The 25,650-nt window shown below is 47.0% G+C and overlaps 1 protein-coding gene across 1 annotated transcript in view; it reads right to left on the reverse strand.

Moving 5' to 3' along the window:
* Positions 1–492: 492 nt before the first annotated feature.
* LOC311609663 (scavenger receptor cysteine-rich domain-containing protein DMBT1-like) overlaps positions 493–25,650 on the reverse strand; it is a 97,672-nt gene continuing 72,514 nt past the window's right edge. Inside the window, exons 37-49 of the mRNA XM_084802912.1 lie at positions 24,108–24,316; positions 20,015–20,162; positions 18,381–18,589; positions 17,300–17,329; positions 15,668–15,991; positions 14,382–14,411; positions 13,810–13,839; positions 12,703–12,850; positions 11,345–11,553; positions 10,244–10,428; positions 5,099–5,487; positions 2,406–2,677; positions 493–1,049 (exon numbers count right to left, since the gene is read on the reverse strand). Of these exons, the coding sequence (XP_084659038.1) occupies positions 883–1,049; positions 2,406–2,677; positions 5,099–5,487; positions 10,244–10,428; positions 11,345–11,553; positions 12,703–12,850; positions 13,810–13,839; positions 14,382–14,411; positions 15,668–15,991; positions 17,300–17,329; positions 18,381–18,589; positions 20,015–20,162; positions 24,108–24,316 (2,350 nt within the window). The 3' untranslated portion in view covers positions 493–882. The remainder of the gene's footprint in view (positions 1,050–2,405; positions 2,678–5,098; positions 5,488–10,243; positions 10,429–11,344; positions 11,554–12,702; positions 12,851–13,809; positions 13,840–14,381; positions 14,412–15,667; positions 15,992–17,299; positions 17,330–18,380; positions 18,590–20,014; positions 20,163–24,107; positions 24,317–25,650) is intronic.

The raw sequence follows: 25,650 nt of genomic DNA on the forward strand, positions 1-25,650 counted from the left end.
AAAGCCGGTAGCTGGGGCCAGGTCACTGCTGAACTTCTCTGGCCCTTTGTCCCAAGGTGTCTCACCTAACTCTAGCAACATGTTCATAGTTAGGCTCATCCTAGCAGCCCTCTGATGGGGTCTGAGCCTGGCTTGCTAATTGCCAGCCCGGTACCCACAGACTGGGGTCTGTCCGCCTGGGTAACTGGCTGCATTTCTTTATCTTCTGTGATCGCCCATCATGCTTCTCCTGGGAGACTTAGTGCAAACAGGACTCCTGTCCTAGGCACGTATATTCTCCTCTGGGCCCTTCCCAGCCCAAAGCTCCAAACAGTGTGTTGCAAATGGGAAGGTGATGAGTCTTGGAGGAGTGAAGATAATCATTCTCTTGAAGGATCTGGAAGCCACAAAGCAGAGCCTCTGTGGCCATGTCACCACAGCTGTCTGTGGAATGTGAAGGAATCCAGTATGTAGGTAAGCCTCTACAGACAGTGACCAAGCAGACACTTGCCTTGAGAAAGCTTCTTTATTTGGTTTGCCATGTTGCAAGGAAAGACAGATATTGACACTACAGTTTAAGAAAATTGGCTACAAATTGGGGTAAAGGGAAATTCTATCTAGAGAAAGCACTGCTGTCGCCAGTGTTTGGCTCACAGTTGTGTGGGACTATAGACACTGGTCTCTTTTCCCTATAATAGGCATTCTTCCCAGCTATCAGCCTACAGATCCTGGGAGAACTTGGCATCCATCTTTTTTCTCTGCCATCTCATCATACTTTGCCATGTGTTGCTACAAAGGGACACCTAGTCACAGTGTATCTGGATGCCAAGCATTACACACTCATGTCTTCCATCTTTTCTGGCAATCTCTGCACGTGAAGCTGATGTCTGGGTGGTTTTCACTTCACATCTTAGTGCTTAGAGGTTGGCCACGGGCACTGCGTGTCCTCCTTCTTAGTACGAAGGCTGCTACAGCTAGGATGATGGCCAGGAAGATTCCGCCAAAGATGACACCAGTGGGAGAGACTGCCTGGGAGCTGGCTGATGTCTCCGCATTCTTCACCGCCAAGTCTGAGGAAGAAACGAGAGTGAGATGACAGGGTCCAGGTAGGACACAAGCCAGAGAAAGGCAGGGGACACAAGGAATGGGGTGGTCCTTGTCAGAACTTTTCAGTGGGGAGGGATAAAGAAATGGGAGAAGAGGAACCTCAGGCTAGCCTCCAGGAAGCAGCTGAGTTTTGGGCTGGAGAGTTTACTCCCACAGTCTTGCCAGGGAGAGGTAGGGAAGGTTTTTAGTGGGAACTCAGACCTGAGCCTTGGGAGAGCAATTCTGGATTGGGTCTGTAGACAAATGGGAAGGGAGAGAGTTGTAGCATTTAAGCCAATTGAGAAATAAGGACAAGAGTCCCAGGAAAAAGAAATCCAGGACTTAAGATACTGTGGTGACTGCAGGTATGAAGGGAAAACAGATAGTAGGTACCACCTGCCTCTTCCCTTTGCCCACTGTGCTTTTCTACGTAGTCCCATCCCCATCGGAGGCATGAAGCACAAGTCTGCTCTGACTGTACATGCTCATTCGTCTCCTGCCACACAATAGGCCTTTGGTAAATATTTAATGAATGAATGGGGGAAAGAGGCTACAATCGACTAGATGTGGGGATAGGGCTACTATAGGGCATGAGGACAGGGAGCTATCACAGATGGTTCCCAGAGGGCAACGGTGACACCCAGGCCTAGGGGTGGGCTTGTGACAATACAACAAGCCCACTTCTGGCCCTGTCACCCAGGCCATCAGATCTCTCCTCCTGGCCCCAGCCTAAGGCAGAAGTCCCAGGAGTCCTACTGTGGAAATTTCCTAGTCAATACCAACAACAAAACAATGTAGCCGAAATCACACCTGCCATCTGGTCTAGGTGGGAAGTAAAATGGCTCATTTAGTGCCAGACCAGCAACCCCAGCAGCGAAAATTAATTCATGCTGTGTGCATTTCCGTGCCCCACATAGATGGTTTAATTCAAAACACCTGTTGCAACTGTGCTGAGCAGTAATAGTACCATTAGTTATGTTGACAACAAAAACTATAGAACATTCATCAAAGACCCAGTCACTTGGACCAGACAAAGACCAAAGCAATTTAATGAACATTGCTTTAGCAAGCCCTCTTACCAGTCCTAAGAGACATTAGCCCTCTCTTCTTACAGCTGAGGATTCTGGGAGCTCCAAATCCAGAGAATCAAGCCTTCCAAGCCACAAATCTCTTGCCTACCGCCTATATGTGACCTTAAGTCTTGGGGGAAGGCAGTAAACCAGGCCTAATTCATCTATTGGTGTGCTGTCTGGGTTGGTTCATATCACAGACAAAAGCACCCCAAATCTCCCAGAATCATGGGCCCCAGTGAAAGGTAGGATCCAAGGGTAACCACCTACCCAGACTCCTCTTGTCTTTGCTGGGAGATTGCAACTGGATGGGTCCCAGGACAACATCCACCTTTTCTTGGTAGGAGCCTGCATCCCTCTTGGACCTCACCACGCAGCCTCTGGAGCACCGGGAGGAGGCGTCGTACGCTCTGCACACCACCAGTTTACACTGCAGGTACACTGAGGGGAAGCGCTTCAGGAAGTGGAAGGAATTGAACTTAAAGCGGGAGACGCGTGGCGAGGGTGAGGAGTAGAGTCGGTAGGTTTCATCTCTAATGCATCTGGAAGGACGGAGAGGAGCTCATTAGCTTGCTGAGGCACAGTCTCACCTTAGCTCCCATGCATCCTATAGCCAACCTGGCTGCCTGGGCCTCCAGTGCCAACCACACACTCGTTGTGAGGTGAGCACACATGTCCTGGCAGCCCTGGTACCCCGCCAGCATGTGGACACAGCAAATCACCTGCCGTGAGGAAGAGCGCAGTGTGCCGGGTGGGCAGGGGAGCTCAACTTTGGAATCCAAGAGCGATCCAGAGGCAGGACAGGAAAGGAAGTAGCCTCTTCTGCCTGTCCTGGTCACTGGGCCTCACAAGGTGATATTCAGACACAGGCTGAACATCTGTGCTCCCTGCCTCCTGACTCCTCCGGGCTCTCTGCTTAGCCCCTCACCAGGTCTGGCCTGCCTCTGTGCGACTGCAACGCCATGTTGGCGAGTTCTCTCTACAACTCTACTCCAGTACCCAGCACTTCCTCTTCCCTCGGGCGCCTTGCCTGTGCTACTGATAGAAGGAGGCCAATCTCCTTAAGGAATTACACTGAGAAGTGCAGATGGGGTTGTGTGCAGGGGACAATCCGTATGCATTTATAATAGTGACACTTAAGCGATGTGGTGAAAGTGATGTGGTGAAAGAAAAGCAAGAAAAACTGGCCCCGGGCTATAGGACTGGAACACTTCTTTGATGCAGTTCCAGAGCAGCCTGGCTCTCCCAGAAGACTGGTTCCATGTCAGCTTATCCTCTTCCTCCTTTTCCTCCTCTTCCTCCTCCCTCCCAGAGCTTCCTTTCTGTTTCCTCCTTCAACCCATCTGCCCTGAAATACTCAGACTCTTTTCTTTACTGCAGCCCTATTAGCACATCAAGTGAAAGGGTACTTTGCGGGTTGTTCAGAGCTATTTGAAAAAACTGGAGTGGGAGCATGGGGTAGGTGGGTGGGTTCGTGGAGGAGTCAGGAGGGGAGGAGAGGAAAGGAGAGGGGAGGGAAGGGGAGGGGAGGGGAAGGGAGAGGAGGGGAAGGGAGGGAAGGGGATAACCAGCTGCAAGTTTATTCTCAGGGGCCCCTCCATGGATGGTTCAATCAAGGATCAGCTGTAGCTAGTGAGTCCCTATGCTCCAGGTTCAGTTGGCACCATAAATGGCATGGGCACAGATACGGCAAGATGCTACCACGGTCAAGAACCTTTAGCAGAAAAGAACTAATCACTCACTTGTTTGCATCCATTTCAGTCACTCCACATCCTTTCAGCTACTACTTGGTTACTGTGTAGAGTGAGAGGGGCCTAGACAAATATTCTCCTGTGTTTTCTGCCTCCAATGGGGCAGTTTCGAATAGAACCAATTGTACAGATAGGACAAGATGATTCTCAATCTCTGTTTGCTGAATGGATGTTCATATTCAAACAGTTCCTAGGAAGTGAGGCTGTCTTCTCGATTGGTGTGACGTTTAAGCCTACTGCCCTAATTGCTACCAGCACTCTTTACCCTACTATTACAACTTCCCATGGGATGCAGTGGCTACTGTGGTGCCAAAGGCCATCCAAGGAGCCAAAAAGTACCATGCCTTCTAGCAAAGATTACACAGTGGGGGCTGGGCTTGCACACCCAACATATCAGGCCTCCTCTAAGAGTTCAGGAGCATCCCATTTCCCCCAGAGAGCCTTCTCCAGGGAGGGTAGAGCACAGGAGATCAGCACAGCCTACCTGATCTCCATTGATTCAACCTCAACATGTCCTGAGCCACCATGGAAAACTTGCATTCCTAGTGGATAAAGGATGCTCTACTGGATGGAGGATGCTCTACTGGATGGAGGATGCTTTAGTGGATGGAAGATACTCTAGGGGATAGAGGATGCTCTAGCAGATGGAGGATGCTCTAGGGGATGGAGGATGCTCTACCGGATAGAGGACACAAGGGCCATCTGCACCTTTGATACAGCAAACCTCCAGGCCACCTGCTACATATGCTGCGCTCTCAGGGACCATCATTCTTTTTCATTTAACCTTCCCAACATCTACTCCTTGCCACTATCTCCAGTTAACTTGAGGTGCAGAAACTGGCCCAGAAATGTATGTGTTTTAGTTTGGGTCTGTTCTCAAATCAGTGCTTTTCCCATGACATGCTCATAGTTTTAACCCTAAGGCTAGAGTTTGAGGACTGGAGAACTAGCCCCAGTTTACAACCATCCAGTTGAATGAGCATTCGTGAGTCATTCCACATGTTAGGTGCAGATCCCCTTAATTAGGAATGTGACCCAGGAAACAGTATGAGGGCACCTCAAGAGGCAAAAGCCATGAGTAGAAAATTATCTACTCTACAACCCGTGGGAAGTTCAGTTAGCCAAAAATCTGCATTCTCTGGGCTTTTTTTGTCTACTTGTGTGTGAGTTATAAGGCAAAGGTTTGCATCTATCCCACACAGAAGTCCTTACCCACTCCGGATGAGATCATATGTCAAAGACGAGAATTCGTTGGGGTATGGTGAAGCCACACAGGTGTCCACAAACAAAGCCAAGGAGGCATCAGAATGGAGGATTTCAGCCTGAAGGTACAAATTCTGGTCCAGGTCCACGTAGTATGGCCTGCTGGTCACTGGGTACAAGAAGGAGGAGGACGTATAAAAGGAAATGTTCACATTGAAATTGCCATACTGGACTTCCTGGATCTCGATGGTGTCGTTGGTGATGTACATGGTGTTGACCCAGGTGTTCTGGAGCATCTTGCAGCTGACATGGATGTAGAGGTCCTTTTTCCTTTTGATGGTACCACTTGAAACAGCCGCTTGGAGGAAATTGAAGTAGTTGATGGTCTCGTTGTCAACCTAACAGGTGAAAGCAGATCAGGTCAGTGATCTGGGTTAGAAAGAGAGAGAAATGACTCAGCAAGACTCTTATGGAATCATACAGAGATGGCACCTGTCTGCTTTGTGGCTGCTATTACGTACGGTGGGTGTCAGCTTAACCAGCAATCTCTCCCCTACTCTCCCACATCCTCCAGCACATCGTGGTGGAGGCCATGATAAGCTGCACATGTTTCTCTTCCCTGTGGCAAAAGGAGGGTGTCTGGATGGCCCCTGGTCTGCAGTGTGTCTGGCCGAGCTCAGACTCCACAGTTCAGGAGTTGGAGCAGGCTGTTCTGAGTCTGTATTTTCTCACCATCACTGGTCTCATACTTATGAGAGGGGCCTGGTAATATCAGCATAGAGTGCTTTCTATTTTGAGCGACTGGTGACATCTTCGGTGTGGTGACAGGAAGCCATGAGATGTGCAGTTCTAACTGGAGCAGGTCTTGATCACTGGGCTTGAGACCCCCCCCCCCCAAAAAAAACTCCTGTGAGCAATTAAATGGGACTATGGCAACCCTGAGGCCATTTCTGCATTAGCTCATGGTACTATGGAACCATCCACCATGGTGACTTCTACCGGGCAGCAAACTCAGAAGGAGGCCAGTGTCTTATGCCGTTTACTGTATCTACCATCTTCTGAGAGCTGCCTTGCCAGGGGCTTTAATCCCTGGGGCCTGTGAGCATCTGCAGGGAAGAGTGGTGTCTAAAAAAAAAAAGTCTTTCTTTTTTTTTCTTGGTATAGCAATAGCACACATGGCATCTGTAAGTCTCTGTGAAGCGAATGAAGCAAGTTCCTGAAAGTACACACCCTATGATAAGCAGAGGGTGTGGCAAGGAGGCCACAGCCCAGTGGCCAAGAGAACACACATGAACACTGATTGCTGGAAGCACCATGTTGGTGACTGTCTGTCCCCGGTGAGGAAAACACAAGTACACCATCAGCAGGCTGGGGCTATGGAGATCTTCGTGACCTTAGTGCTATGATGCTCTTCTCCCAGTCTGTGTGGTTAGAGCTCAGTATATGCTCTGGGCATACATATATAGGCAGGAGAATAATAGCAAGTGACATGGACAGCATCTGGAACGGAAGGCAACTGTATTCTCATAGTGGGAGAAAAGGCAGGGCAGCACACACACACACACACACACAGAGAGAGAGAGAGAGAGAGAGAGAGAGAGAGAGAGAGAGAGAGAGAGAGAGAGAGACACAGAGACAGAGACAGAGAAATACACACATACACACAGAAGTACACACACACAGAGAGACAGACACAGAGAAATACAGAGAGAGAGAGAGAGAGAGAGAGAGAGAGAGAGAGAGAGAGAGAGAGAGAGAGAGAGACATACACACACAGAGAAAGAGACAGAGAGAGACAGAAAGCGAGCTTTCCACTGTAGTCATGTGAACTGTGAAGAATAGATGAAACTCTATTCTAATTGGCTGGGACCTGGACAAGTGGGTTGCCAGCACTTATACAACGTACGTATATTTACCTTTCGGAATAGAGAACCTTTTACTCCTTGTCTGTTGTTGAGAACTCTGCTCCACATGTATGCCTTCCAGAAAAACTTCACACAAGACAAGAGCTTTTGCCTAACCTCTTTGACACTCCCCTTGTCTTCCCTAGTCTGATCTCTCCCTCCACAGACTGAGAGGAGCCTAGGGCAGGGCCAGCCTGCTTAGCAGAGGGCATCACAGCCTGCACTCCAGGCCCAGGTCTGGGGAAGAACCAGCAAAAAGAACTCTTGCTCTTCACATTCTACACTATATTTCTCCTGTAAACTCTCCCAAGTTCTTAAAGATTCATATTCTGCTACCAACGGTGTTATAAACCGCACAGGTCCTTCAGATTACATTCAATATGAATATATTCACCAAGTCCAGTTTTGTCTCTCTGTGATGGAGCTCAGTTCTGAACCTTCTCTAAACAATACACAGAGTACAGACTGACTTCTTGATCTGAAGGTACCGTTATGACTCTAGATTAAAATTCTTGCTTGGTACCTGGCCAGGTGGGAAGACAGCCAATATGACAGAAAGTCCTGTATGTGAATCCACTGATATTCCCAGAGAGGCCTGTGCTCTCACCGTCCCAGCATGCCTTTCACTGTAAGGAAGCTCATCTGTTCTGTGACACCAGACAACATGTCACCCTCCCCCTGTGTGGCAGCCTGGCAGAGACGTGAAGAGCTCCTGCTACAGAGCACACTGACTCCACAATTCCTGAGCACATAGCTTAGCTTCTCTAAGCCTTTCTCTGCTGTGATTAAGTGGGGGTAAAGGCATCCCGAGACCTTCAGAAGTCATGTACAAGTCTCAGTTCAGTGCCTGGCATCCATAATAGATGTTGACACTTACCATACAGTCTTGGGCTCTGTACCAGGGCACCAAGGATGGCGAACACAAACTACATCACCCCTGCCTCTGAAGCACTGGGTTTGGTAAGTGACGTGGCTTTTTCGTAAGTTGGGAAACAGGAATGCAGAGCGTGGTACCCAGGTTCAAGTTAGAAGAGATATGGCTGGCACACTGGTTTAAAAGCCCTCGATGGCCTATGAAGTGCCACCAGCAAGCATCTGAGATGTCTGAAGCTCCAGGGTGCTCATTTGGGAAAAGGAGGAGTAGTCGCCCTCCATGGGATGACTCACCAAAGGCTGGAGCTAACAGGATTAACTTACAGAGCAAAATACAAAAACTGGGTTAAATTAGCCACCTCCCTGGCCTGGGGGATGCAAATTGTTCTCTGTGAGAAGCTCATCTCGAGCACCAAATTCCTCTCAGAAGGAACTCCTGCACATGTGGAGTCTTACCAAGAGAGATGGGTGAGTAGACCCTCACACACAGCCATAGGAGGCTCAAGGCCCACTTGGTTGGCTAACAGTGTCCGCTTCCTCTCTTGGTGTTTACTGTGTGTCAGAGGAACAGAAAGAGTTTCTCCTTAGTCCTTCATACAGTGCCTGGCATGCGGCAAAGGCTTATTACGTGTCTGGTGCATGAACATGACCCTGAAAACTACAAGCATCTTAACTTGTATGCCCTGTATGTACCACCATAGTAAGACACACCACTTTCCCATTGCCTGAGCATCTCCATCCTGGCTTAAAAGTCACATCCTCCAACCTAGAAGCAAGACACCCATGATGATGACCATTTCCCTAGTGCACAATTATTCTCTTTAGCTAAGTTTCTTATTAGTGAGGCATTGCTATCTAATAGTAATATACATATAATTTTTTGCATAACTCTTCTGTGTCTGGCTCTTTTTTCTTAACTAAATGTTTCTGAGATTCTTGCTTTGTAATGTCACTCCTTTCCCATTGGTGTAAATTGCTTTGGGCAATAGGCCTGGCCTCTGTTAACTCAATCTCCTTACTTCTAAAGTAGGGGTGACAGTACAAAAATACTTGTTAGTAATTTGGGTGTGTGATACCCTATGAGCATATACAGGGGGAGGAGGTCCCCCTCAGTCACAGTCATAGGGGAGGGGAGTAGGGGGAAAGCGGGAGGGAGGGAGGAATAGGAGGATACAAGGTATGGGATAACTATTAAGATGTAATATGAATGATTAATAAAAAATAAAAGTAAAAAAAAAAAGAATTTGGGCATGGCCAAGCATGTAGTGCAAGTCTTTAATCCGTATTCTCAAGAGGCAGATGTTCAAAACCAGTCTTGTCTACAGAGCCACTAAGAATTACATAGAGAAACCCCCATCTCAAATAATAATAATAATAATAATAATTTGGGGGTACAACACAAACTAATCACTGCATCTTCCACTGACAAGGTGACAATGGTCCCAGCTCTCCCAAGGCTGGTGTTCTCCTAAGATATGGGACAATCTATGCTAAAACCTTTAAGTCTCAGGCAAACCTGGGTGGGTGGCCACTCTACCCATCATTTCCAGCCCATGATGGTCCATGGGCTACATTACTCAGAACACGGAGGAGAGGGGATACACTCTTGTAAGTCAACCTGCACTACTTCAGAGCTGACTTTGTAGATGACAGTGTCATGGTACAATGTCAGAAGGTTTGCCACTCAGGAAACAGCAACCGCGGAACCAAGTGAGTATAAACTGCAACAGTGCACTGGCTTCCTCAGAGGCACAGCGCTGTGTATGACAGCGTTAAGCTGCTGTAGAACTCAAGTAAGGTGTGCTTGTATCTTTGCTTTAGGGGGCCTCTACTTCTTTCACGCATCCCATATGAAACCATAGACGCTCCAGGCTGCAAAATCTCAAGCTTTTCCTGGGACCTGTAAGTGTGAGGAAAGTCTTGCCGGGTGCTCTCTCTGCTGGACACTGCTGTGGAAACTGCCTGGCTTCCCCTCTCTGCCTCCTCATCCCTCCTATTTGGAAGTCACGGTAGCTATATAGCAGAGGCTTCTGTCTCCCTTCACGTGAATTCTGCTCTGACTTACATCACAGCCATAACTTGTAGGTCCCCAGAGTTCTAGAAGCATGGCAGCCGTCACTGTGCTAAACCACACTCAGGCTAGTGAGATGGCTCAGTGGATAAAGGACCTTACTACCAAGCCTAATGATCTGAGTTCTAGTCCCAGGCCCCACATGGCAGAAGGAAACAACTAACTCTCATTTCCCATAAGAGTTGTCTTTTAACCTCCATATACATACAGTGGCACGCGCGCGCGCGCACACACACACACACCATTTTTTTGACAAAAGAAAGCATGCTCAATAGGAAATAATAGAGTTTACAGGGCCCAGCTTACCTGTTTGGTAGTGCCACAGCCTGTGTAGGGAATTGTGAATATGACCTGGCTCTGTGTTATCTGGGACTGACACTGGTAACTTGTGTTAAAACCGTGAATCACAAGATCTCTGGCAGAATAACCCATGGACTGAAGGTAGCTCCTGCTCACACTGGCTTGCATGTGGTGTGACAGACACTGAAGAGCTGAAGGACAAGAAAAGAGCATGCACTGAGCCAGGATTCCAAACCCCACACCCCTCAGGAGGCTCTTTTCCCAGGTGAAGATACACAGATCAAGATGTGTGCATGGTGCACACATGAGATGCAGGCTCCCAACAGAGCCACTATGGCTCCAAGGGTACCTAGTGGCTACAATCAGCCTCATCTTCAGGAACGCCCACTGAGGGCACTTGGATGGATAACATTTTCTGCTATGGAACTGGAGGCTGGATTTTAAATATCCAAACCATTTTTGTCACGTTAGAATTTTCCCAGGAAGTAAAGCAACTGTACGGTAGTAACACAGTGGCAATGTCATTAGGTAATGTCCTTTAGCGAGGGAGAATGTTGGTGCCTCTGATTCTGGTAAAATAAGAGTCCATGGATATCGCTATGCTCAACCCTTAACCAATATAGACAAAAGCTCTTATACCTTCTCAAACTGGGGCCATGTAGCCTCCATTACAGTAGCTGCCTGTATTACAGGGCCCAATGGTATCAATCTTTGGACAGAAGCCAAATGTGTTAGATCTCAGGGCATGGCCAGTGACTCACACTCTGGGAAGGTCATAAAGTTTCAAGCCTGGTGTCACCCGCAACTCCTTCCAGCACTGCCTCCTCACTGTCTGCTGAGAATATTGTCTTATACCTTCTTGTTTTTTGCCAACCACAATAAGGCCATTACAACCCTCATCTGTGCTGGCCCTGGCCTTCTTTTGGATGTAAAGTCCCAAGACTCACTAATACAGTATCCCTCAATTGGCAATATAGAAAATCAGTCATAGGAGCTGCAGTTGGGAGTTCTAGTATTTTATGTTACAATCCCAGGACAATTCAGGAGCAGAAGGCTCTCGGTGACGCGCTCAGTCCTAATGAGCCTTTGCTCTGCCAGGGGACTTACTGGTGATGTTGTTGTTATGCTCTGAGAAGTACTGGGCCAGGAACCCTCTTTGAGTAACGCTGTGATCAGTGATGAAGCGAATCGACATGAAGTTGGATGTTGAAGTGAACGAGCCCAAGGCCCCATCACAAACCCGAGCAATGAGAGGAGAACTGTGTTGGGGGCCATCAAAAATCTCAATGTAATCATAGCTGCAGCCCCCTTCCAGCCTGAGGAGACAAAGCAAGCAGATAAGTTCTCTACTGTCCAGATCTTGGTGAGGGCTCAGGCCTCAGCACCCTTTGCCATGGAAACTTTGGCCAAGTTCATTATTTGAAAGAATAGATGACTTCCTTAAATCCAGGGGGAATTCATCTTGCCAAGACCATCACGACTTCTTTTCGTATTTTCATCTAAGGTCCCACGTATGAGATCAATCGTCTCTCTTTCTGACCACTCTTTAAATCAACTAAGGAAGGTCCCCCAGAGAAATCTTGACTTGTTCCTTCAAAGTGCTCCCAGATCCCTTCCAGAATAAAACCATTATCGTTAAATTCAGAGTGATAGGGATGAATAGTGAAAGAACTAAAAGTGGGATCAGGTTTCTCATCGAATGCCTATCTCATTTTCCTGTAAGACTAACAGAGAGCACTAGTCTCGTTCTCCCATAAGACTAACAGCAAGCCCTATGCAAACTGAAGAGGGCAGTGGTAATGTCCACATGAAGCACTGCATGGGGTAAAAGCAGTTTATAAAAGGGCACAAGAAGTGGACTCTACCACTGGGGTGCTAGAGAATACTGCTACAGTTTCTTGGCCATCTAGGCTATGTGCCTCCCACAATGACATGTATATTAATGGGTCCTTGTAGACATCACTGCTACTCAAGAACATTTTCATTTGTAAGCATATGAGTGATGAGAACTTTGCCGTATGCAACAAGCAGTAACACTAGCACCCTCCCTGGCTCCTGAGGACCCACAGAAAGAAAAGGGTCCATGAGGAAAGGGCTACACAGAACAGGTGCATTTGGACACTGTGCTCCCAAGGCTAGCATTACCCAAGCCACAAACCCTCCTTCCTGTTGAGAACAGCTCCAAGTATTTTCACATTCTCTGGGGACCTCCTGACCAACAAGAAAAGGAAAGCAGGCATTCTAGCCCCTTCTTTTGACTGAGACTTAGGAAGGTGACATCCCATGGCCATACATCAAATTCGTGACTTTAAACAGGACTACTCTCAAATTCCTGGGCTATTGCACTCATTCCCCCACCCTCTCATGCCAAGTCAAAACTGGAAGCCGTATTTTAAATGTCACATTGATTATCACCACCATGAATTTTAAAAGTTCTCTAAAATGTCCTCTGCACCCACACTTACTGCACATCCGTGAAGAACACGGTCACACGGTAGTTGTTCGGGACCTCAATGTTCCACACACATCTGGCATTGTTAGGATAGTTCCCAGGGTAAGATGGGCTGGAAAAGTGTCCAGAAGGTCCAGTCAGGAAACCTCCACAGTTGTAACCTGCAATCAGAGAAGAGTGAACACGTTCAAGACCTAGATTGCACTGCACAGATGCCAGGCAGGAGGAAGGTTGGATACAATATCCAAGAGAGGAGCTCGTTAACAGCCTAGCCCTGTCTCACCCACTGGAGACTAGGGATCTCTCTGTGTCTCTGTATGTCTGTCTGTCTGTCTCCCCCCCCCTCTCTCTCTAGTGTGTGTGTGTGCCCAAGCATGTGCATGTGTGTGATGAAATGTTCCTTAGTAGTTGAGCATGTGTATATTGCTCACATGTGTGTTTGGAGATAAGGACTTTCAGTGAAAATGGAGCTCACTGGTTAAGGTAGTAAACCCTTGCTATCACTGGCTGGCAGACAATGGTGGGGAACACACTGTCTGGACCTATACAGTTCATGAACTCTGGATGCAAAGGGATTCTTAGCCCTCTCTTAGGTTTCTTTTCCCAAGGATGTTTGCACTTGCTGACAGGGTGTTGAATCTCTCTAATGAATGGAGACATTTAGAAAAAGGACCATGACTCTACAGCCATTTCTATCTATACAGACTCGTGGCTTCCAAGGGTGCAACCCTCATGCAGAGACAGAATATTCTGGTCTAGATATAAAAATGTCCTCCAATAAGGTCCTCACTAAATTGGAAGCCAACTCATAATTTCATCCTGTGATGGGATGCTGGAAGCTTTGAACAGATTTATAGATTAATCATTTGATCCATAAAGTGGTTGATGGGGTCTGGTGGGATACAATAGGTCACTGAGGGCATTCGTAGAAACATACGCTACATACACCGTGTGTGTGTGTGTGTGTGTGTGTGTGTGTGTGTGTGTGTGTGTGTGTTCCCCCTCTAATCTTTGCTCCACCACAGATTTCAAGTAAGGAAAAGAATGTGCACCCTTTTCTAACACCTTCTGGTTAGAGCACTGTGGATGCTGGTGCTTTAGCTGAATCTAAAATACTTACTATAGGAAGGAGATGACGTATTCCACCAACCTAGAGCGGAAAATAAAACTGCATTAGAATGACATAGCATGACTCAAGAGTGAAATGTGAAGTGCCTGGAACATGGAATCCAGGGCCAGAAAGTCCCTGTGCCTGAAAGAAAAAGACTCATAAAGAGCCAGAAACACATTAGACCATGCTTGTGGAGGACCACTACAGGGAGAGTAAGGTGACTGAGACTCAATGGCGAAGTTAATTTTCTCCTAAACATTGTCAGGAGAAGTCCTAGTGGTCCGCCAACATACAATCCATGGACAAGACAATGCCTTGCCTGAGACAGAGAGAGCCTAAGAGCACCAAGAATGCCCTGCTCAGCAACGAGATTAAGTGCTGAAACTTTCTTATTCTACTGGGCGAGGTGAAAAGGTTACGTGAGTTCCTCAGAAGCAACTTTTCTACTTGAAGGACAACCCAGAAGGTTCTGAGAAAGCAATAAATCTGGAGGATCCCACTCATTCTGTGGGTACTGTGTGGTATTGTGGGCAAAGCAGAGAGAGAGGGACACATAAGACCTGAATGACTGTTAGACTCACCTGGACTGGGAGTGGATGCTGTCTGAGACACTGCAGGGAGGAAGAAAAAGAAGCCATGTTAGATGCCCTGATCAGAAGGATATTAATCTGGAACTTGGATGGGTGACACTGGCCAGAATTTGGATTAAGCTGTGAAAATCTCCTGCCCCACAGTAAAAATTGGCAGCCATTTATACTTTCAGGAAGATGTTCCTTGTGAGGGTCAATTGGTATTCCACCCTCAAGGAGAGAAATGTGTCTGGACAAGGTATCAGGCTGAACTTTGTATTTCATAGCTGTCTAGCAATTCACCTGTTAAGAGGCTTTGTCCGGGCCAAATGTATATATGGAATCATTTAGGCCTCGGGGTTAGGGTTAGCCTCAGAGTTGGCGTTAGTGTTGGGTTAGGGTTAGTGTTGCGCTAGGGATAGGGTTAGGATTAGAGTTAGGGTGAAGGTTGTGGTAGGGTTAGTGTTAGTGCTAGGGTTAGGGTTGGGTTAGGGTTAGGGTTAGATTTCAGTAAGTTTAGGGTTAGGTTTAAGATTAGTGTATTCACTAGATTTGGGTTGGGATTTAGATTGGGTAAGTGTTAGAGTCAGGGTTTGGCCATGCTTGGGTTATGGTTAGTGTTAAGGTTAGAGTTAGGTTGGGTTAGGGTAAGAGTTAGGGCTCAGTTAGGTTTAGGGTTGGCTTAGAGTTAGCTTTAGGTTCATGATTGAATTGGTGTTAGGATTAGGTTAATATTAGAGTGTGAGTGTGATTTCAAGGTGCACGATTGGGTTGGTCCCACACATGTGGACGTGACAGAGAGAAATGGAAGGAGTTGTTGCCTAGGACATAGATTTTCTGCTCTTGCTCTAAAACTATCTGTGTACAAACACACACTGATAGTCATACCCTTTGTATCTCATTCCAAAAAACATCATAAATGGGTCCATTATGGAAACACCACACTTCCCAAGAGAACCCATTTAATGCAATAGACTCATTGATACAGTATGTCTCTAATCTCTAGGCTGCACTTAACTCTCTCCCCACAGAACTCAACGTGGGAGAAGAAACACTGAAGACAGTGACTTTCTTCTTGGTTCTTCTATGCACTCAGGGATTAAAATGACACTTGTCACTTGGGTGCAGGTCTTCAATGAAAATTACATAAGCAGCCTTGTTAAAAGAGGTAAAACTCACTCCCAGTGAAGACATAAGGCGATCTCAGTAAATAAGCAGGGCAAGATCCTTTGAGTGGGGAGACCCAAGTGTAAGGACTTCCATCCTGGAAGAGGACGGTTGAGGCTCAGCCAACTCACATGAGCAGATGACTCCCGCATCTTCATGATGACCACAGTTATGGACAAGCCAGCCACGGTGATGACACTGCCACAGGTGAGACTCTTGCCCCGAGCAGGTCACATCATCTAGGAGTATGGGCCCTGGGCCCTGACCAAACCAAGCACTTCCTGGGGCAGACAGAGCCTGGCCACAGCCCAGCTGTCTGCACACTACAGTGGCATCATTGATGTTCCAGCTGTCGTCACACACGGTGCCCCATGAGCCTCTGTACCAGATCTCCACTCGGCCCTCACACTGGTTTGACCCATTTATCAGCCTCAATGCCAATGAAGAGTCATTCCCTAGGATAAAGTGAGAGTCTTTGAGGGACGTTCCATCAAAACTGCAGTCAGGTGTGCCCTGATCCCATACTGAAAAGCCTCTCTCCAGTCTCTTTGTCTCCCCAGCTGACAGATATGGTGAGGACCAATCCCTTGCACCTGCGGTGAAACTATGTGCACCCTGGACATAAAGAATCTTGAGGCGTTACTCACGCCTGTCCCAGGGGCTATTTCAGGTGCACATGTGTTTGCTCAGATGGGTGTCAATCTCCCTGGAGAATAGAGAAAATCCGGAGGAAGACCTGAGACCAGAACACCTATTTCCTCCTGTTCTGAATCACAGCACCCAGGACCTAAGTCTTCTGGAAACACCGTGCTGTAAAGAGGCAATAGGAAGCATCCTCCAAAGGCTCAGAGAAAGCTGGACTGCTCACAAGTCCAACCCCAGGTTGCATCCTGACAGCTCTTTTCAAACCTATTCATTAATTCTGTGATGGAGTAAATAGGACACAGATTTTTGTGGGCAGAGTGCCTTGCTGTGGATGTACAGGAAAGACATGCCCTCTTTCTAATTCCTTTCTCTTTCCTTGTCTTTCTTAGCTGTGCTCCACCACAGCCATCAAGGACATCCCAGAATCCCTGTCTCTCTCCAACCTCATGTTTGAACTACTAAAAGCTATGCGTTGGTCTCATCCGAAATTTACCAAAATAAGGAGGAGTTTTCCACCAATCTGGAGAGGAAAACTAAGCTGGATAAGAAGGGAGACTAGATTTGGAGATGAAAATTTTATCAAGACACCAGTATTCTTAGAAGGAAAGCATGGGACACAGCAGCACTGTGGCTGAGAAAAAAAGTGTCCTTTTGCTCAGAGCATATAGCTGCCCTAATGTGCCCAGCATAGCAATGATGAATTATTCCTGGAAACCAGGGCAACTGTAACTTTATTCTGAATGAAAGTGAGTTGGCAAATGACGTATGCCATCTATACCTTAGGAACCTACAGAAACAGTCCCCTTTGTCTCTACATCACATGACTCTTGCAAAACATAATGTTTTCTCCACAAATGCCTTGATAAAAAACACCAGCCAATAATTTCACAGGAAAGCAAGTTTGGCAAAATGAGTAGGTGATGCGATGTTGTGGGTCCCCCGAGACAAGCAGAGGGGAACACTGGCATAACAGAAGCCACCTTTGTTCATCATGGACTAGGATGAAGGTTATGGGGCAGACAGAGTACTAAAGAGTACCACCTATTCTGCACCTGGAGTCTGTGGCTGTGAGCAGACTAGGGATGGGGGAACATAGGAGGTGAAGAATCTGGACTCACCAACTGGGGTCACGGGTGGCCATGGTGCAACTGTGAGAAAAAGAAGACTTGTCAGAGCCTTGAGGAGATGGTGCCTCCTGGTCTACAGTGCATGACACTAAGATGACCAGACACTGAGTTGTACTCATCTGCTGTCACAGAGTAAGGATTGCCGACCTCCTACCCTGGCATGAATATATGAAGAGCCCACATCTGACCCCTGTCAAGGTGACATGTATATCTGGATGTGTTGACAGGATTTATCCTGGGATTTGTGGCTATCAATGAATAGGGGGTAACTAGACTACTTCCAGGTCAAATTGTTACGTTTGACCTTTCAGGTCTTTTAGAACATCACCACCCACACTGGACATGAGGCACACATCTGAAAGGATGTGTAGTCATAAACACAGATTCTACCCTGGTGTCTGGAAGGACTGTACATAGACATATACCCAGACCAAAGCCCAGTGAGCAAACGGGGGCTTTGGCTTCTCACGCCATCGGCGCCTCACCATACCACAGACCTGGAACATCACATTCACCAACCCTTCAGCTTTAAACTCAGTGGTCTACTTGGCATCTCTGTCTGGGGGATGAACTTCTAATAGATTATGCTGTCCATCTTCATTTCCTAATCTCTCCTTCTTCAGACAGAAGCCGGATGTGCTAGGTCTCAGGATATAGCTGGTGTCCTACACTATGAAGGGTCCCAAAGCTCCAACCCTACTGTCATCTACCATTCCTGACACTGACATCTCACTGCCCATTGAAAAAAATGGCATTTGAATTTTTCTTTTATATTTTTTTAATTTTTTGAGACAGTGATTTCTTGGCTACGCTTTGATCTTTCTCTTCTCTGATGACGGCAGTAAAGACAGTGTAGCCCACATCATTCAGTGCTAGCAAAAGACTCTCCTTCTGGTAGGCATCGGCCCAAGACTCACTTGCCATAATCCCACTCAATAGGAAGCAATCAGATGGCCAAGTGACATCCTTCCATTACTGATGTCTCAACCTTGGGAAAGCTGAGGAGCAGCAAGAAGGCTCCTAGTGACATCCTCAGTCCCAAATGTACACACACTCGCACAAGGGCACTTACTGGTGCTGTTAATCACAGGTGTAGAGTAGTAGTTAGCCTGGAACCCTCTCCTCGTGACGCTGCCATCAGTGATGAAAACCACAGACATGAAGTTGCGGGAGGAGGTGAAAGATCCATTGAACCCATCACAAACCCGAGCAATGAGAGAAGAGTTGTATTCAGGGCCATCATATACCAGGATATAGTCAAAGCTGCAGCCTCCTTCGAGCCTGGGGACATAAAAGAAACAGGTTCCTTCTCTGTGACTGGAGAGATGTGGGGCCTCACATCTCAGGGATCATCTTCCTGACAACAGTGACATTATATATCATTTGATATACTAGGTGGGCTTCCTGGAATTCAAAGGGAACTCCTCTCTCTACCCAAGACCATCATGCCTGCTCTACATTCTCCCTTTGGGGCTCTCAGATGTCTAATCAGTAAAACCTCTCCACGAAAGCCTTCTACACCCACAAAGGAAGGTCTCCTGAGAATATTCTAATTTGTTCCTTCAATGGCTCCCCAGTTATCTTCGGGATAAACAAATATCTCTGAGAATTCTTTTAAAAAAGGGGTAAACCTAAGCCAGGAGCTGGGAGATGGCTCAGTGGTCCAGTGCACTGCCTGCTTTTCTAGAGAAACAAGGTTCCACCTACAAGGCAGCTCAGAACTCCATACAACTCCATATCCAGGGGAAAACAGCCTCTTCTGACTTTGTGGGCACCAGGCATGCATATGGCTCACAGACACACATATACATGGACACACCCATAAAATATAAATCTAACAAAGCATAACAAATAAAAACCACAAGACAAGTCACGAGGCCTCTCTGACATTCGAGTGTTTCATCTACAAAGATGCACGCTGCATTCCACATCTACACAAAAGGGCTGCAGTGAGGCCATGACAAGCCATTCTATGTTGGAGCAGAGAGGGGTGACTCTTCATGACATGTTACTCTCTGAGGGGAACTGTCACTGAGCTGCTGAAGAGAACCAGACTGAAGATTCTTGTGAATAGGACCTGCTGAGCTTCAGGTACAAGAACTTTATTGTCCTAGCAAGGACACGGATGCAATGTACATGTATCACCACAGCAGACACTTCCAAGCCACTACAGACACCAAGAGTGGATCTGGGAACTCAGCTCAGTCAGTGAGTGCAGGGACCCCACATACTACACTGGAAGTGCACTGGCACCTGCCTGCTGGGGGCTCATGGAATGAGAGAGCTGTGAGGAAAGCTTTGCACACAAAAAGTGCCCTCATGACCAGCACTGTCCTGTGGTACACACAAGACTGTCATCAACTAAGCAATGAATGCTCCCTCCCTCTGAGCAACAGTTCCAAGTATGGTCGCATTCTCTTGTGACCTGCTAATCAACAAATTGAGGGAAGCAAGTGTCCTAGCCCCTTCGTCTGGCTCAGGATTAGGCATGCTGCATCCCGTGGCCGTACAGCAAGTTTATGGTAACCCTGGCACTTTAAGCAAGACTATTGTTAAATTCCTGTGCTCTTGCACTCATTCCATCCTCCATGGAAGACTCTCAGGCCTTCTAAGTAATGGAACCAGTGCTTTCAATGACCATCACCCCCATTAATTTCAAAGCACCCCACATTTTCTGTCTACCATCTGATCTGCCCCGACACTTACTGCACATCTATGAAGACCACAGTCACATGGCTTCTGTTTGAGACCTCAATGTTCCACACACATCTGGCATTGTTTGAATAGTTTTCTGGGTAGTAAGGACTGTAAAAGTACCCCGAGGGTTGGGTCAGGTAACCTCCGCAGGTGTAACCTGCAATCAGAAAAGAGTGAACATGCTCATGAACCCAGAAAAACTGCACAGATGCCAGGCATAAGGAGGAGCAATGCTTGATACAATAAGCAAGCACAGAGGACAATAACAGTTAGCTAGAGCTAGCTCAGTCACTGAAGCCTAGGGAGCTCTCTGTCTCTCTGTCTCTCTGTCTCTCTGATTCTGTGTGTGTGTGTGTGTGTGTGTGTGTGTGTGTGTGTGTGTGTGTGTGTTTATGCATTGATGAAATGTTCTTTAGTAGTTGAGCATGTGTACATTACTCACCTGTGTGTGTTGAGATAAGTTCTTTCAGTGAACATAGAGCTCACTGGTTAAGCTAATAAACCCTTGCTATCCCTGGCTGGCAGAGAACAAACAGTGAGGAATACACGGCCTGGACCTATGCAGTTCATGGACTCTGGATGCAAAGAGATTCTTAGCCCTCTATTAATTTTTTTTCCCAAGGATGTTTGCATTTGATGACAAGGTGTTGAATGTCTCTAATGAATGGAGACATTTAGAGGAAGGGCTATGACTCTCCAGATATTTCTATCTATCCAGACTCCTGGCATCCAAGGCTGCAACTCTCATGCATAGACATAGCATTATAGTATAGATATGAAATGTCCACCAAAGAAAGTCATTACCAAAGACTTGGAAACCACCTCATGATTTTATCCTATGACTGTAGGCTGGAAGCTTTGAATAGATTTATAGATTAATCTTTTGATCCAGATATTGGGTGATGGAATCTGATAAAATACAGTAAGTCACTGAGGGCATTCCTAGAAACATATGCTACATAAAATCTCGTGTGTGTGTGAGTGTGTGTGTGTGTGTGTGTGTGTGTGTGTGTGTGTGTGTGTGTCCTCCCTCTAATGTTTGCTCTACCACAGATTTGACGCAAAGTCAAGAATATGCACCCTTCCTTCCAAGCTGCTGGTGAGAGAACTGTGGGTGCCAGTACTTTAGCTGAACCTAAAATACTTACCAGCAGTAGGCGCTGTTGAATTCCACCAATCTGAAGAGGAAAACAAAGCTAGATTAAAATGGCATAGCATGAATCAAGAGTGAAACATGAAGGAACTGGGACATGGAATTCAGAGCCAGGAAGTCCCTGTGCCTGGGAGAAAAAGACTCATAAAGAGCTAGAAACACACTAGACCATGCTTGTGGATGACCACTACGGGGAGAGTGAGGTGACCCAGACCCCACTAGCAACTTTAGTTCTCTCCTAAACAATGTGAACAGAAGTTGTTCCTCTGCACACAATCCATGAACAAGCCAATGCCTTGCCCAAGACAGAGAGAGCCTAACAGCACCAGGAACATCCTGCTCAGTAACTAGATTAAGGGCTGAAAGTTTCTTATTCCACTGGGCCAGGCAAGAAGGTGACATGAGCTCCCCAAAAGCGAATTTTCTTCTTGAAGGACAACACAGAAGGTTCTGGGACACAAATAATTCTGTAGGGTCCTACCAAGGTACTCGGCCCTCACACCGGTTTGACCCATTTATCAGCCTCAATGCCAATGAAGAGTCATTCCCTAGGATAAAGTGAGAGTCTTTGAGGGACGTTCCATCAAAACTGCAGTCAGGTGTGCCCTGATCCCATACTGAAAAGCCTCTCTCCAGTCTCTTTGTCTCCCCAGCTGACAGATATGGTGAGGACCAACCCCTTGCACCTGCGGTGAAACTATGTGCACCCTGGACATAAAGGATCTTCAGGTGTCACTCACACCTGTCCCAGGGGCTATTTCAGGTGCACATGTGTTTGCTCAGATGGGTGTCAATCTCCCTGGAGAATAGAGAAAATCCGGAGGAAGACCTGAGACCAGAACACCTCTTTCCTCCTCTTCTGAATCACAGCATCCAAGACTTAAGTCTTCTGGAAACACCGTGCTGTAAAGAGGCAATAGGAAGCATCCTCCAAAGGCTCAGAGAAAGCTGGACTGCTCACAAGTCCAACCCCAGGTTGCATCCTGACAGCTCTTTTCAAACCTATTCATTAATTCTGTGATGGAGTAAATAGGACATGGATTTTTGTGGGCAGAGTGCCTCACAGAGGATGTACAGGAAAGACATGCCCTCTTGCTAATTCCTTTCTCATTCCTTGTCTTTTTCAGCTGTGCTCCACCACAACCTTCAAGGACATCCCAGAATCCCTGTCTCTCTCCAACCTCATGTTTGAACTACTAAAAGCTATGTGTTGGTCTCATCCGAAATTTAACAAAATAAGAAGGAGTTTCCACCAATCTGGAGAGAAAAACTAAGCTGGATAAGAAGGGAGACTAGACTTGGAGATAAAAAGTTTATCAAGACACCAGTATTCTTAGAAGGAAAGCATAGGACACAGCAGCACTGTGGCTGAGAAAAAGAGTGTCCTTTTGCTCAGAGCATATACCTGCCCTAACGTGCCCAATATAGTAATGATGAAGTATTCCTGGGATCCAGAGCAACTGTAACTTTATCCTGAATGACAGTGGGTTGGTAAATGACGTATGCCATCTATACCTTAGGAACCTACAGAAACAGTCCCCTTTGTCCCTACATCACATGACTCTTGCAAAACATAATCTTTTCTCCACAAATGCCTTGATAAAAAACACCAGTGGGAATCCATAGCCAATAATTTCACAGGAAAGCTAGTTTGGCAAAATGAGTAGGTGATGCGATGTTGTGGGTCCCCCGAGACAAGCAGAGGGGAACACTGGCACAACAGAAGCCACCTTTGTTCATCATGGACTAGGATGAAGGTTATGGGGCAGACAGAGTACTAAAGAGTACCACCTATTCTGCAGCTGGAGTCTGTGGCTGTGAGCTGACTAGGGATGGGGGAACATAGGAGGTGAAGAATCTGGACTCACCAACTGGGGTCACGGGTGGCCATGGTGCAACTGTAAGAAAAAGAAGCCATGTCAGAGTCTTGAGGAGATGGTGCCTCCTGGTCTACAGTGCATGACACTAAGATGACCAGACACTGAGTTGTACTCATCTGCTGTCACAGAGTAAGGATTGCCGACCTCCTACCCTGGCATGAATATATGAAGAGCCCACATCTGACCCCTGTCAAGGTGACATGTATATCTGGATGTGTTGACAGGATTTATCCTGGGATTTGTGGCTATCAATGAATAGGGGGTAACTAGACTACTTCCAGGTCAAATTGTTACGTTTGACCTTTCAGGTCTTTTAGAACATCACCACCCACACTGGACATGAGGCACACATCTGAAAGGATGTGTAGTCATAAACACAGATTCTACCCTGGTGTCTGGAAGGACTGTACATAGACATACACCCAGACCAAAGCCCAGTGAGCAAACGGGGGCTTTGGCTTCTCACGCCATCGGCGCCTCACCGTACCACAGACCTGGAACATCACATTCACCAACCCTTCAGCTTTAAACTCAGTGGTCTACTTGGCATCTCTGTCTGGGGGACGAACTTCTAATAGATTGTGCTGTCCATCTTCATTTCCTAATCTCTCCTTCTTCAGACAGAAGCCGGATGTGCTAGGTCTCAGGATATAGCTGGTGTCCTACACTAGGAAGGGTCCCAAAGCTCCAACCCTACTGTCATCTACCATTCCTGACACTGACATCTCACTGCCCATTGAAAAAAATGGCATTTGAATTTTTCTTTTATATTTTTTTAATTTTTTGAGACAGTGATTTCTTGGCTACGCTTTGATCTTTCTCTTCTCTGATGATGGCAGCAAAGACAGTGTAGCCCACATCATTCAGTGCTAGCAAAAGACTCTCCTTCTGGTAGGCATCGGCCCAAGACTCACTTGCCATAATCCCACTCAATAGGAAGCAATCAGATGGCCAAGTGACATCCTTCCATTACTGATGTCTCAACCTTGGGAAAGCTGAGGAGCAGCAAGAAGGCTCCTAGTGACATCCTCAGTCCCAAATGTACACACACTCGCACAAGGGCACTTACTGGTGCTGTTAATCACAGGTGTAGAGTAGTAGTTAGCCTGGAACCCTCTCCTCGTGACGCTGCCATCAGTGATGAAAACCACAGACATGAAGTTGCGGGAGGAGGTGAAAGATCCATTGAACCCATCACAAACCCGAGCAATGAGAGAAGAGTTGTATTCAGGGCCATCATATACCAGGATATAGTCAAAGCTGCAGCCTCCTTCGAGCCTGGGGACATAAAAGAAACAGGTTCCTTCTCTGTGACTGGAGAGATGTGGGGCCTCACATCTCAGGGATCATCTTCCTGACAACAGTGACATTATATATCATTTGATATACTAGGTGGGCTTCCTGGAATTCAAAGGGAACTCCTCTCTCTACCCAAGACCATCATGCCTGCTCTACATTCTCCCTTTGGGGCTCTCAGATGTCTAATCAGTAAAACCTCTCCACGAAAGCCTTCTACACCCACAAAGGAAGGTCTCCTGAGAATATTCTAATTTGTTCCTTCAATGGCTCCCCAGTTATCTTCGGGATAAACAAATATCTCTGAGAATTCTTTTAAAAAAGGGGTAAACCTAAGCCAGGAGCTGGGAGATGGCTCAGTGGTCCAGTGCACTGCCTGCTTTTCTAGAGAAACAAGGTTCCACCTACAAGGCAGCTCAGAACTCCATACAACTCCATATCCAGGGGAAAACAGCCTCTTCTGACTTTGTGGGCACCAGGCATGCATATGGCTCACAGACACACATATACATGGACACACCCATAAAATATAAATCTAACAAAGCATAACAAAAAAAAACCACAAGACAAGTCACGGGGCCTCTCTGACACTCAAGTGTGTCATCTACAAAGATGCACGCTGCATTCCACATCTACACAAAAGGGCTGCAGTGAGGCCATGACAAGCCATTCTATGTTGGAGCAGAGAGGGGTGACTCTTCATGACATGTTACTCTCTGAGGGGAACTGTCACTGAGCTGCTGAAAAGAACCAGACTGAAGAGTCTTGTGAATAGGACCTGCTGAGCTTCAGGTACAAGAACTTTATTGTCCTAGCAAGGACATGGATGCAATGTATACGTATCGCCACAGCAGACACTTCCAAGCCACTACAGACACCAAGAGTGGATCTGGGAACTCAGCTCAGTCAGTGAGTGCAGGGACCCCACATACTACACTGGAAGTGCACTGGCACCTGCCTGCTGGGGGCTCATGGAATGAGAGAGCTGTGAGGAAAGCTTTGCACACAAAAAGTGCCCTCATGACCAGCACTGTCCTGTGGTACACACAAGACTGTTGTCAACTAAGCAATGAATGCTCCCTCCCTCTGAGCAACAGTTCCAAGTATGGTCGCATCTCTTGTGACCTGCTAATCAACAAATTGAGGGAAGCAAGTGTCCTAGCCCCTTCGTCTGGCTCAGGATTAGGCATGCTGCATCCCGTGGCCGTACAGCAAGTTTATGGTAACCCTGGCACTTTAAGCAAGACTATTGTTAAATTCCTGTGCTCTTGCACTCATCCCATCCTCCATGGAAGACTCTCAGGCCTTCTAAGTAA

This window comes from Acomys minous (genome assembly GCF_964271855.1).
Source record: "Acomys minous genome assembly, chromosome: 2".
Classification (NCBI taxonomy): Eukaryota; Metazoa; Chordata; class Mammalia; order Rodentia; family Muridae; genus Acomys; species Acomys minous.